This window comes from Camponotus vicinus, unplaced genomic scaffold, assembly GCF_025532165.1.
Source record: "Camponotus vicinus isolate PSW18456_S1 unplaced genomic scaffold, iyCamVici1.0 SCAF_11, whole genome shotgun sequence".
Lineage (NCBI taxonomy): Eukaryota > Metazoa > Arthropoda > Insecta > Hymenoptera > Formicidae > Camponotus > Camponotus vicinus.
Genome location: NW_028141947.1, coordinates 13290082 through 13304250, shown reverse-complemented (window position 1 = coordinate 13304250; position 14169 = coordinate 13290082). Strand labels below are relative to the sequence as shown.

At 30.8% G+C, this 14169-nt stretch overlaps 2 protein-coding genes across 8 annotated transcripts in view; one reads left to right on the top strand and one right to left on the bottom strand.

The window, feature by feature from the left end:
• The window catches only part of Mop (tyrosine-protein phosphatase non-receptor type protein myopic), a 40303-nt gene extending 31091 nt beyond the window's left edge, over window positions 1-9212 (top strand). The window contains exons 1-16 of one of the 3 annotated variants that reach the window (XM_083082796.1): window positions 824-912; window positions 1231-1448; window positions 1657-1859; window positions 2021-2343; window positions 2431-2543; window positions 2683-3068; window positions 3262-3612; window positions 3725-3948; window positions 4148-4383; window positions 4468-6640; window positions 6712-7250; window positions 7358-7636; window positions 7904-8088; window positions 8154-8455; window positions 8538-8690; window positions 8804-9212. In XM_083082796.1, coding sequence (XP_082938922.1) covers window positions 1362-1448; window positions 1657-1859; window positions 2021-2343; window positions 2431-2543; window positions 2683-3068; window positions 3262-3612; window positions 3725-3948; window positions 4148-4383; window positions 4468-6640; window positions 6712-7250; window positions 7358-7636; window positions 7904-8088; window positions 8154-8455; window positions 8538-8690; window positions 8804-8928 — 5679 coding nt within the window. In that variant the 5' untranslated portion in view covers window positions 824-912; window positions 1231-1361 and the 3' untranslated portion in view covers window positions 8929-9212. Of the gene's footprint in view, window positions 1-823; window positions 913-1148; window positions 1449-1656; window positions 1860-2020; window positions 2344-2430; window positions 2544-2682; window positions 3069-3261; window positions 3613-3724; window positions 3949-4147; window positions 4384-4467; window positions 6641-6711; window positions 7251-7357; window positions 7637-7903; window positions 8089-8153; window positions 8456-8537; window positions 8691-8803 lie in introns of those variants that run through there. The other 2 variants (XM_083082797.1, XM_083082794.1) reach the window with 2 other exon arrangements.
• Stt3a (catalytic subunit 3A of the oligosaccharyltransferase complex) lies at window positions 9107-14019 on the bottom strand. 5 transcript variants are annotated; one of them, XM_083082800.1, is made up of 12 exons: window positions 13864-14019; window positions 13175-13333; window positions 12893-13060; window positions 12647-12807; window positions 12164-12553; window positions 11920-12073; window positions 11543-11781; window positions 11212-11376; window positions 10914-11102; window positions 10489-10708; window positions 10169-10357; window positions 9107-10073 (listed from the first exon to the last, which is right to left on the bottom strand). In XM_083082800.1, exons 2-12 carry the CDS (start codon window positions 13269-13271, stop codon window positions 9928-9930), a joined length of 2118 nt encoding a protein of 705 aa, XP_082938926.1. In that variant the 5' UTR covers window positions 13272-13333; window positions 13864-14019; the 3' UTR covers window positions 9107-9927. The 5 variants fall into 5 exon arrangements, with proteins under 5 accessions (XP_082938926.1, XP_082938927.1, XP_082938930.1 ...); XM_083082801.1 differs by having other exon boundaries at window positions 13852-13970; XM_083082804.1 differs by lacking the exon at window positions 13864-14019 and adding an exon at window positions 13731-13844.
• Between the last annotated feature and the right edge of the window lie 150 nt (window positions 14020-14169).

Sequence of the window (14169 nt, the reverse complement as noted above, 5' to 3'; positions counted from 1 at the left end):
TAATTAATATTCACATTTTTACTGTTTACTCTTACCCTGGCGAAAATAAATATCGGAGCGTAAGTCGAATGTAAGGAAAGAGTAACAGAAGTGTAAACGAAGCTTCTAGGAGGCGTAAATTGAAACAACGAAACGTAAATGAAGCGTTAACACTTCGTTTACGTTTCGTTGTTTCAATTTACGCCTCCTAGAAGCTTCGTTTACACTTCTGTTACTCTTTCCTTACATTCGACTTACGCTCCGATAATTATTTTCGCCAGGGTATTGATAACTTAATTGTAGACGTTAAAGAATGAATGAATGAATCATACAAATAAATAAATAATTTTTAAACATGTAATGTCTTGTTCGATGATGAAGATGAAGGGAAAAGATAGGAAAAGCTTATACAGATAGAATGCTTAGGAACATAGTAAAGATATAAATAGATTATACTTATTTCTTACAAATTGAGTATAATTTTTATTATATGAATTTTCATCAAACTCTCTTTATATATTATATACTCCAATGTAAACAGCTAATATGCTGGTAGTATTGAAAAATTAATTATATCGATTAAATGTCGATTAAAACAAAATACAGTCATTGATGTATCCTCTCACAAGTTCCAATATTATGAATGAAATTGATATGATTCATGTATTTCTAAGATTGTTTTTCATTAATAAAGATTTTGCGAAAAGTATAATTTGCTGCTATCTAGTGTGTCAACAATGTATTATACGATGAAAGTTTATTAATTTTCCGAGAGATGGCATGCGAAGAACAAAAAATTGGGCAGTGTTTTCAACAATCTACAAACATAAGAATATCATATTGCTTCACCTTCATCCCTCTTTTGGGACTTATAATATTTACTCGCTATTTTATAAATATATTTGATAATAAATTATAAAATGTCAAAATTATGTATGTTACATAAAACGAATTTTAGTTCTACGAATTCATATAGTTTTGTTTTTATAAGAACAAAAATTTGCACAACTTCGATACATTGATATTATATATTTTTTAACTTTTGTCATTAATTTGTGAGAAAAAATAGATATATTTATTTCTCTATTTAATAATAAAATTTCTCATTATTCTTTTTATTAGTTTAAAATTTTAAAATATCTATTTTCGAACTTGTTAATCTAATTCCCTTGGTCGCTTTTACGAACAGAAATTGTCGCCACTATCTCAATTGAGTATGCTCCTCAAAGAAATCATAATCTTTCGTTACAGGTATATCTCGTAGTACGTGACACAATGGCATACGTATCTCATTGAATCACCATTTTCGATGCGTTTGACAGATGATCGACTGTCAGCATTTGACAAGTTTAACAAATTGAAGACTGAGTAAGCAAGCCGATATGGAAGCAGTGCCGAGATTGCCAATGATATGGTTCCAAGTAAAAGTCAGTCCAGAACCCACTACTTTTGGGCCAAAACTCAAACAGGTACAAATCTCACAATTTTATATTTGGCTTTTTATATTTAATTAGTCAAGTCTTTGCGCTACGGATTTAGCGTTAATTACAAATTTGCCGTTTGTGTGAAATGTCAAAGTGCTATTAATATAAAAATTTGCAATTATGATCGTTTCCAACATAATGTAATTGTCTATAGCTTTACTAATTTTATGTATTTTATCCTATTTTTTTTTAGTATATACGAGATTTTTATAATGAGGATCCTGAATCATATAACAATGAAATACATCAATTGGAAAGCTTACGCTCGATGGCGGTTAGACCACCCGTCGATATGGCTGGCTGTGTGTTGCTGAAGAAGTACTATTGCCAGTTGCATTTTCTTCAAAGTAGGTTTCCCATGGGCAAGGATGGTTCTGCTGCAGTCACATTTACATGGTATAGAATTATGTTATCCTTGTATTAATATTACGAGTATAATATTTTACTTATCAAAGTGTAATATATAATACAGTTGTTTAAGATTTAATTCAATTATATATATATGAATTTGTATAAAATGCAAATTTTGTTGACGTGAATTGTGTGTATTTTATTAGGAGAGATACTTATGCAAATATGGTATGTTCATTGGCTAATATTCGTTTTGAAATGATATCCATTTTGTACAACATTGGCGCGATACATAGCCAATTGGGTGCACGCACAGAAAGAAACAGCGGAGATGGAATGAAAATGGCATGTAGTCATTTTCAATGTGCAGCATGGGCTTTTGAACACTTGAAAAATAGTTATCCCCAACCATCTGGTGTAGATCTAGCTCCAGAATTAATGACTTTTATGCACCAGCTTTGCTTAGCACAAGCTCAAGAATGCATATTACAAAAGAGTATGTTGGATAATCGTAAGCCAACAATTGTAGGTATGTGTTGTTAGTCATATTAATAAATTTTAACAGTAATTGTTTAGATTTGTCTGTCACTATATAAGACATGTATATATTATGCAGCAAAAGTTGCAAAGCAAATAGTAGATTATTTTACTATGGCGCTAAATACATTGGAGCAAGGGGGAAGTGAAGATGGAACTGTATCTGATACAGTGGGTACGAAAATTTATAAAGTAAGTGAAATTTATAATTTTTATATTTTACAATTATTTCACAATTACACAATATTATAAACATAGGAATATTATTTTGTAAATATCAATAAAACTACGACTAATTATTATAACAATTAATTATTATAAATTTTTGCAGAGTTGGAAACGTTATGTCAAATTTAAAAAGGCGTATCACTCTGCTGTTACATTTCTTTATCAAGGCCTCACAGCTGAGGAACAGAGAAAAATGGGAGAACGAGTTGCTTTTTATAATGCTGCGTTAACATCCCTTAATGAGGCACATGCAATTTACGATTTTGCAAATGTTAAAGAGGAAAAAGCTGCTGTGGAAGAAGCACTCACGTTTACAAATGATGTAATAGAAGGCAAAAGAAAAGCTGCTAAAAATGAAAACGAATTTATCTATCATGAGGAAGTGCCAGAAAAAGAAAGCCTTCCTATAGTGAAAGGCGCTTCTTTAGTTAAAGGAATATCATTTTATATAAATGATCCAGAAATATCAGGACAAGATATATTTGCAAGGTAATTACATTTTATATATTATTTTAATATTCCTCTCTTTTAGCATCAACTCACATTCAATTTTTTTTTATTAAGTTAAAAATAAATAAAATCTTTTTTTGTAATTTTTCCTTTTCTTTACTGTTGAATATTATTATAGATTGACCTTTCTTAATATGGAAATTATTATAATATTTATATGTGGTTTTTATAGATTAGTTCCTATGAAAGTGCATGAAGCTAGTTCTCTTTATTCAGAGGAAAAAGCCAAGATATTGCGTTCTATTGGAGCAAAAATCGAGGAAAAGGATCAATATCTTAATACTTATCTTACATCTTTAAAACTGGAACATATGAATTTATGGGATCCTGACAGTACACAAGCTTCAGAATGGGAATGCTTACCTCTTCCAGAAGAATTAGTCGAACGATGTGCTGCGCTTAATGCAAAACAACATGTTATTGAGGATTTAGTAGATATAATGGGAAAATTATCTGAAACAAGCCAAGATGTTGAAAGTGTACTAAAGGAAATATCAAAACTTTTGTTGGATGAAGAACAAAAGTATGAAACTAATCGTCTCTTAATTTTATTGAAAACTTTAAATCATTAATGTCTCTCTTTCTTTTTACATAACAATAATTAATGTTATTAATAAATTTGTGATCTTTTATAGAGAAAAACAGTATCAAGATGCAGTAGGCAAGAGACCACCATCGATAGTAGCAACAGATTTGACTAGAGAAGCTAAGAAATATGAAGAAGCACATAATAAGGCTTCAGAAAGTAATCAAGCTCTGCATAAAGCAATAACAATGCATGTAAAGAATTTAAAAATTCTCGCGCAACCATTGGCTGATTTAATGGCGCATATTCCTTCACCAAGTATATATCTTTCAGGTAACACATTTTATACAGAATTTACATTGTTCATATATATATATATATATATATATATATATATATATATATATATATATATATATTGTATATATATGTTTAATATATTGTATAAAATAATTATAAGTTTAAATATAATTTATTGGTCATATTTATATAATACATACGTATATATACATTCTTGTTATGTTTTATACAGATCAAAGTTCCGAAAAATCGCAAAATACGAAGGAAATAGAAAAAATGCATACTAAAGAACTAAAACGTATATTAAATAAAGTAGATGAAATGCGGATGCAGAGACTTGAATTGCATAGCAAACTACGAGATCAAATTGCCCAGGACGATTTAACACGCTTATTAGTTACAGCTACTTCTGAATCTGCTCCTTTGGACCGTTTATTTGCAGATCAGCTTAGCAAACATCAGAGTTTGGTTAGCAAAAAAAATTTATACATATTATTTTGTATCTTTTAATATACAACAAATTAAGTAAAACAATTTAATATTGAATTGCAGGTAAATTTAATAGAACAAAATCTTGCTGCACAAGATAATATATTAGCAGCATTAACAGATGTATATGCACAGACTGCTAACATACGGAAAAATGTCGAGGAGATATTGAAACGTAGAGAAATTACAATATCTTCTTTGATCAATTCTTATGACGCGTATGAAGATTTATTAGCAAAATCGAGTAAGGGCTTAGAATTCTATAGGAAATTAGAAATAAATGTTACAAAATTATTGCAACGAGTTAAAAGTACATGTAAGGTGCAAGAAGAAGAACGAGAGCAAATACTTGCTCAGGACAGTAAAAATACATATGAGAAGACTGATGCAACAATACCGTCGACTTATGATCAAGGACGTCGATCTAATAACGGCCTCAAGTTAAAAGATTATTTGAATAGCAGAGTTGAAGGGGGTACTGGTTATCAAAATCCGTATTACAACTTATACAAAGGACATGCTGCAACATTGCAAATGGATTCATTACCAAAGTCATTGGTAACGGACACTGGAAACAAGAATGTAATTCAATCTCCAAATACAATATCCGTATCGGAAATTCCATCTTCGTCTACGAGATCGCAACACTACTATCCTACAACATACACCGATTATAGAATAAATTCTCCTTCATACCTATACAATGCTCAAACTTATTATGAAAATCCAATTGCCGTAAATCAGAGCTCTTTGTCGACTAATACAAACGCTACAGGTATCTATCAACAACCAAGTTTATCCGCGCCAACTGCAACAAGTGTATCTAATTCAAGCATACAATATCCTGCAAATTCCTATCTATCGACTGGACAATCTCTACCTGCATCTATTGCCACACAAGAGAAATTTCGCGATGTCGCACATACTAATTATAATGTTTCTAATGCTACTTTACAATACGACGCTTATCAGTCTCCAGCGGGTTACAATATTGCCACATCATATGTTCCTAATCAAGAAAAAGCTACAATTAAAAGCGGAATAACAAAGGTATCTTCGCAAGTTCAACCAGTATCTACAAGAGTACCTGTTTCCACGATTAGTACAGCTGTAAACAGTACCATGTCGATAGATGATCAGCGGCAAATTTCTTATAGTATTGCGCAACAATCTCAGCAATATAACAGTCAACAGAAAACAACTTTAAGTCAAGATATACCTCATAGCGGTCAAAATATAGCTGTTGGACCTCAACAAACACTGTCGACCAAGGATAATACGCTCACGCAAAACTATTCGCTCCCTCAAAGCGGCCACGCTGAAGTGACGTATCTACAAAACTATCATCAAAATACCACATATTACAATCCAACAGAACTGCAAACTCAACGAGTTCCGTACACTCATGGCACGTACGACCCAACTGTCATTCCTCCGACGCAATATGTGCAATCGCAGTTACCGAGTACGAGCAATCAGTCTATACACTCCGTAACATCGACGAGCGAAAATTCGGCATCGTATCCTTTGAATTTACACAGCATTAATTCTGCTCAGTATTCGCAGCAGACAAGTACAGAACAGAGTAAACAGAATTATGCAGATAAAACATATGCTGCTTACAGTACACAAGTGCAAATGAACGCTCCGACAAATTATCCGAGTACTTATCAAACTTATCAGCATGGCACTGCTGGTACACCATATCAACAACAGAATATGATACCTGGAGATACACCTAATGCTTATGCTTATTTAAATAACTCGAGTAACTCGGAGATAATACAGAGTCACGCGAAATCAACGACAGTGCAGAGTTACTCACCATCGTATCAATATTCACAGCAAGTTCCTTATTCCGGATATGTACAGTATCCAAATTATACACAAAGTCAAAATTATAATTATATGCAAAACGCTCATGGAACAAATACAATAGCATATACATATAATCCTTCTGCTAATCAAGCACAAGGATATGCTTATGCATCTAATCTGCAAAGTACACAGACTTCTCAAGCGTCTCAAGAGGCAATAGTTTCGACAACATCCTCCGATATTACGGCTAATAGCGTTCATTATCAACAGCAAGAGACGAATGCGAGATACACGAACGCGAGCAATAATGCTATAGTTAGCCAAACACAATCGTCGCAATACAGTCAAGCTTACCAATCTCAAACGGAAACCGATACGTATTATACCACGCCTTACGGTCTTCAAATGCAGGGTCAAAGTATGTTATATATTTTTCACTAATATAAAGATATTATGCATTCTTACATTACTTAATTTGTTTTGTTTCAGCTGGTACAGCTGCAAGACCGGAAAATTATACTAATTATAATCAAACGTATATGCAAGCTGTCAATAATGGAACGAACACAACAACGAGTGCAAATCCGATGAAACTTACGACTAAATCCGAGGAAGAGAAATCAAATGTCGATCTTCTCGCCGATCTCGACATTACTATAAATCATGCACCACTTGTGCCGGAAGTACGACCTCTTGCTACAATACAGAAAAAAGAAGAAACAGTAACGAGCGATATTGCGGAAGATGTCAAGGCAGAAAAAAATGAACAGGAGAAACCTCATAATACTGAACAGAAAGCAACAACTTCCTCTGAAGACAAAAGTGACCATGAAAACTTACAAATCGTATGGGATACGTGGTACAATGACGTGCAACCGAAAAAAGATCCTCTAGGAGAACCAGCAACATTACAAAAGTTCATTAATGATGTTGAGAAATATGAAAAATTCGTAGATAGTTTACTTGTAAAGACTCTAAGCGGAGCTACAAATCTTGATATTAAATGGAAAGAAGTTCAAGACTTTGAGGTAAATTTAAAATCAATCTATGAATATTTATACAAGTTAAGCAAAAATATATTTTTAGAAACATGAAAATATGTTTTAGTTAATATAAAACTATTTGTTTTCTTTAGGAACGGGAAAATGGCAAACAGTCAAGTACTGTAGCGTTAGCTCATTCGTCCGAAAATCGAGCGGTCGATTGCATTCCATATGATACGACGCGAGTGCAAATATCATCCGCAGAAGTTTCGTCATACATAAACGCGTCTCACATTATGGAAATCACACAATGGATACCTACGGCATTTATTATAACTCAAGCACCTTTAACAAATAAATTGGACATTTTTTGGATGATGATCTGGGAGCAAGAGAGTGAAGTTATTGCGTGTTTAGCATCTGATGCTCAGGTTCATATATATGTATATATGAATAGAAATAATATATTTTATAGTGCAAAATTATATATATATATATATATATATATATATATATATATATATATATATATATATATAAAAGGAAGTAAAGAGAGTAAAGAGAGAGAAAGAGAATAAAGAGAAATTATATGTTATTTTTTTATATAGGCTACATCATATTTCTTTTATTACATAAATTATTAATTTTTCTTATTTTTTAAAATTTATATGCTCTAATAATATAAAATTTTTTCACAGTTGAATGGAGAAGTATATTGGCCCATTAGCGAAGAGAACAACCTAGACATAGGAAATTTTACAATTTCGTTAAAAAGAATAATCAATTATACAACCTATATTCAAAGAACTCTTTCTATACAATATAATAAAAAGAAGTCTGAAAAAATTGTTGTACACATGCAGTTTCTTGTGTGGCCTTCTAAGTAAGTTTATTATAATTAAAGAGAAATAAATATACACAGGAGATTATTATATCTTATTTTTCCAGTGGTTTTCCTAGTAGTCCTGGTGCTATACTTGCATTTGCAAGCGATGTGATGACTGAGCAAGCATTAAGACGTTGCTCTCCCAAGCCTGTAGTTGTACATTGTTTAGATGGCGGTTCCTTGAGTAGCTTGTTTTTAGTAGCTGCTACAACAGTATGCCACATACGAGCAGGTCGTGGAATTGTAGATGTACCGCTGGTTTTTAAAGGCCTTGCAAAATGTCGCAAACAAATTGTGAATAAAGAAACATTGTTATTTGCATATAGATTGGTACTGTATCACGCTCAGGACATTTTAATGAAACGTGAGGAAAATAATTTTTTCATGATATTCTTTAAGGAAATTATTTAAATATTACATTTTATTAACTTTTTTCTTTTTTTTAGGCGGCATTTTATCTTCTACTCGATCCACGTTTGAAAATTTTGATGGTTTTAAAGGAAATAAGGAGAGAACATCCAGAAGATTGCAATGTCATCCTTCAGATGATTTTCTTCATAATCTTGCTGTGGGAATGCAACATTCCGATTTGGAACAAGGTATATATAATTAGGAAAAATATCGTAAATCGATAGTTTCAGGCGAGCAATTTGCTCTAAGTATTGGTTCTTATTTAAACCTCTTAGAAAATATCAGATTTATTATATTTTAGGAAAAACACAAACTTTAACAAGTGATAGCGCATCGAATAAAAGTTCGTCATCGCAAGAAAAATCCAACGGCGGAGTCATCGATCCTTTGAGCCAATTGGACCCTTTGTGGTCTATCAGAAGATAATTATAAAATGCTAGAGGAATGTAAATTCCATTGCATTGCAGCTTTAAACGAATGATTATTTAAACAAAATAGCCATTCCTGTCTTTGTTAAAGCAATTGAGAAAATATCGAGCTAGAATTTTTAAGAGCTTGTATAAATAATGTTATAGAGGAATTAAAAAAGGAGTACCAATGCATCTAAATTAGTCTTGAAATAAAAGACATTTATTCAAGTACTTGCTAATCCTTAAGTTTTAACAGTTTTACAATCTGTTAAATATATAGAATAAAAAATATAAAACACATGCCTCCTATATATACTCGCCTTATATCCATTTTCATATTTATACATCTTGGCTTAAACAATGTAATCTAATTACATCTTTTTATTTATATTCAATATAAGCTATGATGTACGGTTAATTCACTTAGATAAATTTAAAGTATCTTTTTGCATTTATATTAAATGCTTTAATAACTAACTTAAATATTTTTACTGTTTCCAAGCAAAATAAGTATAATATAAAAAACTAAGAACTATTCGTTTTTCAAATATAATTTCTTGGAAAGTAAGGAAGATATTTTAGATAATTATTCGATATATCGCATTAGATGCGAAATATTTGTTATAAAGAAAAACATACATTCTCTTTATATTTAAAGCATAAGCTCATACTAGTGTTCATAAACAAAAGGATTATTACAATCATGTATCCAGTGTATATATGTGGATTTTGGGCGCCTCTGCCAAAATATGTGATAAATGCATACAGCTTTCAAAATTCTAATAAATTGCATATAGCAATATTTATTTATATCGCATTTCTCTTTTATCTCTTTGTGTGATAACATTTCATTTATAAAAATTTCGATTACGCGCTATGTACGATAATGCGTATTTAATATTAATGTTTATCACACAGAATTCGTACATTGATGAACATAAATATCAAAAGATTTATGAAGTTATGATGGTAGACTCATATGTATCTATAAAATATCGTGATGCCCAAGAACACTTTAAGCCCCTCTATTTCGTAGATCTTTCACCTTGTAAATTCGTACAAGCCAATGTTCTGTCGTGTACGCTTCTTCCAATGTATTTAATTCAAAATCCTTGTTTCCAATTTCCATATTCCTCACTCTGTCGTAACCTGAAGGTTTGCCTGCTTGAAAGATTAGAAATCATTAATTAGAATATAAAAAAATTATTGTAAAAAACGGACCTAAAAATTACACAGATTTTAATAAAAAACCGTACCGCCTTCAGTGAAAACTTGGCCGAATCTATAATAACACATTTTGTACATGAGACAATTGAGCAAAATTGGGGATCCATCTTTATCTACTCGAAATTCGCCCCCAGAATTATAATAATCCCACTCGGTTATAGATTTCCCTTTCTCTGTACTACCACCAATGCGCACCATCCATAGGAACTTGTTTATGTCTAATCAAAGCACATAATTAATAAATTTTTAATAATACAAGACATTTATTTTCAGATCAGAATTCGAATCGATTAGTTTTTAAATATTTCTAAAGATCGAAAATGACTATTATATTATATTATATTCTTACCATCTGATGAGTAGCCAGTCAGTCCACCAAAAATCACAAGAACATAGTTGACATCTAATTCTCTCATAATCTCGTAAGCCTTTTCCTCGGAACTTGCCATTGCCTGACCAACTCTTGATATGTGCGTATTATTCCATGTGTTATTGTCTACTAGGATAGTACGATTTGCCATTGCAGTTATCTGATATCCATAATCCCACCAAGACATTACTTTAGCATTCTGAAAATAATAGAATATTTGTTATTATCTTTTTTGCATAAATTTTCTATTTCAAGAGAGAGAATTGTATTAATTTTTTAATTTTCTAACAAAATTTACATTATTAGATATTGTTTATATTTGTATTTTATTGAATACCCAAATTTTTAATTTTTAATACTAATATCATTTAATTGTTTATTGTCTGAAATTATATAAACCTTACTTCAGGTGTATTCATACGCAGCCAATAATATGCTTCTCTAAAATCATCAAAAATCATCCGTCCACCGTCAGGCGATCGTGCAGATAGTACAATACTCGGTGAACTATAAGCTTCTGCTGTAACCCATGTGCAATGAAGAGTATAAGAAAAGAAAAGTACGCACATTACTATAATGAAAAACGTGGCAATCTGAAAATAACATGGTATATTCTTAATTTAATATTGCATTATTTTTATTTTTAAATACATTATATATTTTAAGCATATCTTTCTATAAAAACAGAAGTCCTCAATTTACCTCACTCCTCAAGACATAATTACTTTCAAATTTCTTGGCTTTTTTATCGACAACTTTTCCACTTTCAACTTGTTTCATATAAGTAACTAATAGAGAGGATGCTCCAATTCCACCCAAAATACACATAACTGGAGCAAGTACTAACATTAAACGTACCATGACTCCCTAAAATATTAAATATTATTCATATATAATATAGATAAAATTATTTCTACAGAAAAAAAAATTAATATATAAACTGTGATATATAAGCTAATAGTTTATAATAAAATGTCAATGAGAAAATAGAGAATATTTAATATATCATTATAATATAATCTTATTTACTTACTGCAAAATATAAACTGGTAACTCCATACAGAATTAGAAAAATGTTTGAGTCTGTTAATTTGGAAAAACAGAAATATAAGCCTGATGGAAACAAAAATACAAGTATCTGCAGATCAAAGTAGAATGAGCTCCATGATGTTGGTTGATGTTCAGAAACTGAAGCAATAATTGGAATATGATTTTTGGCATAAGATGGGTCAAGCAAAGAATAAAAGCGTCCGGTCCATGGTGATATTTTTCCTTAAAATACAAGAGAATATGTACATCACAAATGAAATAAATATGTATATTTGATACATATATATATATATATATATATATATATATATATATATATATGTATAAAGTGATAAAAAGTATATATTATGAGATCCATACCTGTAATAGTTAAAATACCACCAACTGTGCACGATACTGTAATCACCACAATTAGCAAGGCACGAAATAATATTTCAAAGTCCTTTTGGGACAATTTACTCCGCAAATAGTCCACTAACGCGTGTATTTGACAAAGCCCAAAAACGCCCAATGCCTATGTAAAAAATGAAGTAAATTGCATATTGAATTTTTAGTTACATTTAAATGTAGATGTAAATTTTAATAACACATTAGAAAGACTTACAAGCATGTGTTCGGAACTTTGAACAGGTTGAAAACCAACAAATGATATTTGCATAGATAGAATTGTTCCTAAACAATATAAAATGCTATATGCAATATATATTCTGTGGGAAAATCTGCCAGTCACCATCAAGGTCAGTACATGTAACGGAATTAAATTAATTAAAAAGACATATCCGCCCCACGAAGACACCATATAAAAATATGCTAGCGCAGAGCAGGTAGCCCAAGATATTGCTCCTGTTTTCACAGCTTTGATCCACATGTAGTATGTGAATAACATACAAAAAATTGCTATGCCTTCATTATCATAAGATCCTGCAACTGATCGCGATATGTAACCAGGTACAATTGCAATCATTGCAGCTGCAAATAGGCCTGATGCAGAATCCTAAAAAAATAAAATAAAATAAAATAAATTTAGTTTAAACACGACATACATAATTCGTGATTATATTGTAAATGATAAAAATACAAATTATACCTTTAATTCTTTTGTAAGCAGATAAGTAATAATCGTTGTTAAACTTGAAAACAGTGGAGCAAGGAAGACACAAATATTACGTATATTTAATGTGATATTGAGTAACCATGAGAGATGATATAATGTTGCTGAAGTTATCATCAAACCAGGATATATGGTTCCTACAAAATATTTATTTTCAAATTATCAAATTCTTCTCTTAAAAGGAAAGTTATATTAAAATTTATTAATATACAATCAATATACCTCCAATTATTCTGCCAAGCGGATACCAAACTCGATCATCAAACCAATTATGAAAACTATAGAATCCATTTTCAGCTAAATATTTCGTTGTACGATAATTGAAGTATGGATCAAATTCATGAATAACACTTTCAAATCTTAATACTGAGAATAAACGTGTTGCAAATGCTGTAAAAAAAATAATTATATATATGTAATTATATATAATTATATAAATAATTTTTTAAGTACAACTTTTTTTATATATATCCAGTAAAATATAAACACAAATGATAAACTTACATAAAATTGCTGCTAGAGAAAGAACAGTTAATTTTAAGAGCGTTTCTTGCTTCTGCGCCGTCATGCGCAAACCCCTTGCTTTTATTAACGATCCCATGTTATTGAAGAGAGACGCACACAATTCTAAATGAAATAAATCCCAAGTCTTATAACATCAATCTGCAAATAGAATTAATAAATAAATTATTTATTTTAAATTTTAAGTGTATTGTTTATACACATTCAACATCATCAATCAGAAACATTTTGCGTAACTTAAAACACAGATACTTGAATAACTTTAGTTTTCATAGAAAAATAACAGATATATAATTAAAAAATTTTTTTATTTTTATATATCTAGATTACACACCAGCTAATAGTACATGTCCACTATTGTTTAAGGTTATAGTTGAATTGACAAATAAATATTAGTATGTGCGTGATCATGTTAAAATAACAAAAATTTCCATTTTGAGATAAATGGTTCCAATTTTTAATTATCTAATACGCTCTCAAAATGTACATGCACCTTCAAATAATGCCGGGTTGTACATTCAATATTGTGACCACGTACAGAAAATTACCGGCCGGTGACACATGTACACGTCGATTCGCACATTCTTTTACTCTTGAATATCGTATATATCAACGTCTATATAAATAAGGGTTTCTAAAATTAAAAGGACAAAACTTACGAAATTACATACATCAAATGCGAGAAAACAACGTGGCCATTTAAATTATTAAAGGCCGGCAAGAGTGACAGGTCTCTACTCCGAATAGATTTTGAAGACCCCGTGTGGTGAAAATACAAAGCTCCGGTTTTAATAAAGGCTACGATCGAGAAGATGCAAGGGACAAAAGGAGTCGAGATTTCTTTATTCTGATTGGTTAACATGGTACTTCGAAATATCTCATTCGTAGCCAATGATAAGTTTTCCAGCGAAAAAATACAAGTATACACAGCTCACTCAATTGGTTATCGAATAGAGAATTTTTGAAATTCCAACAAT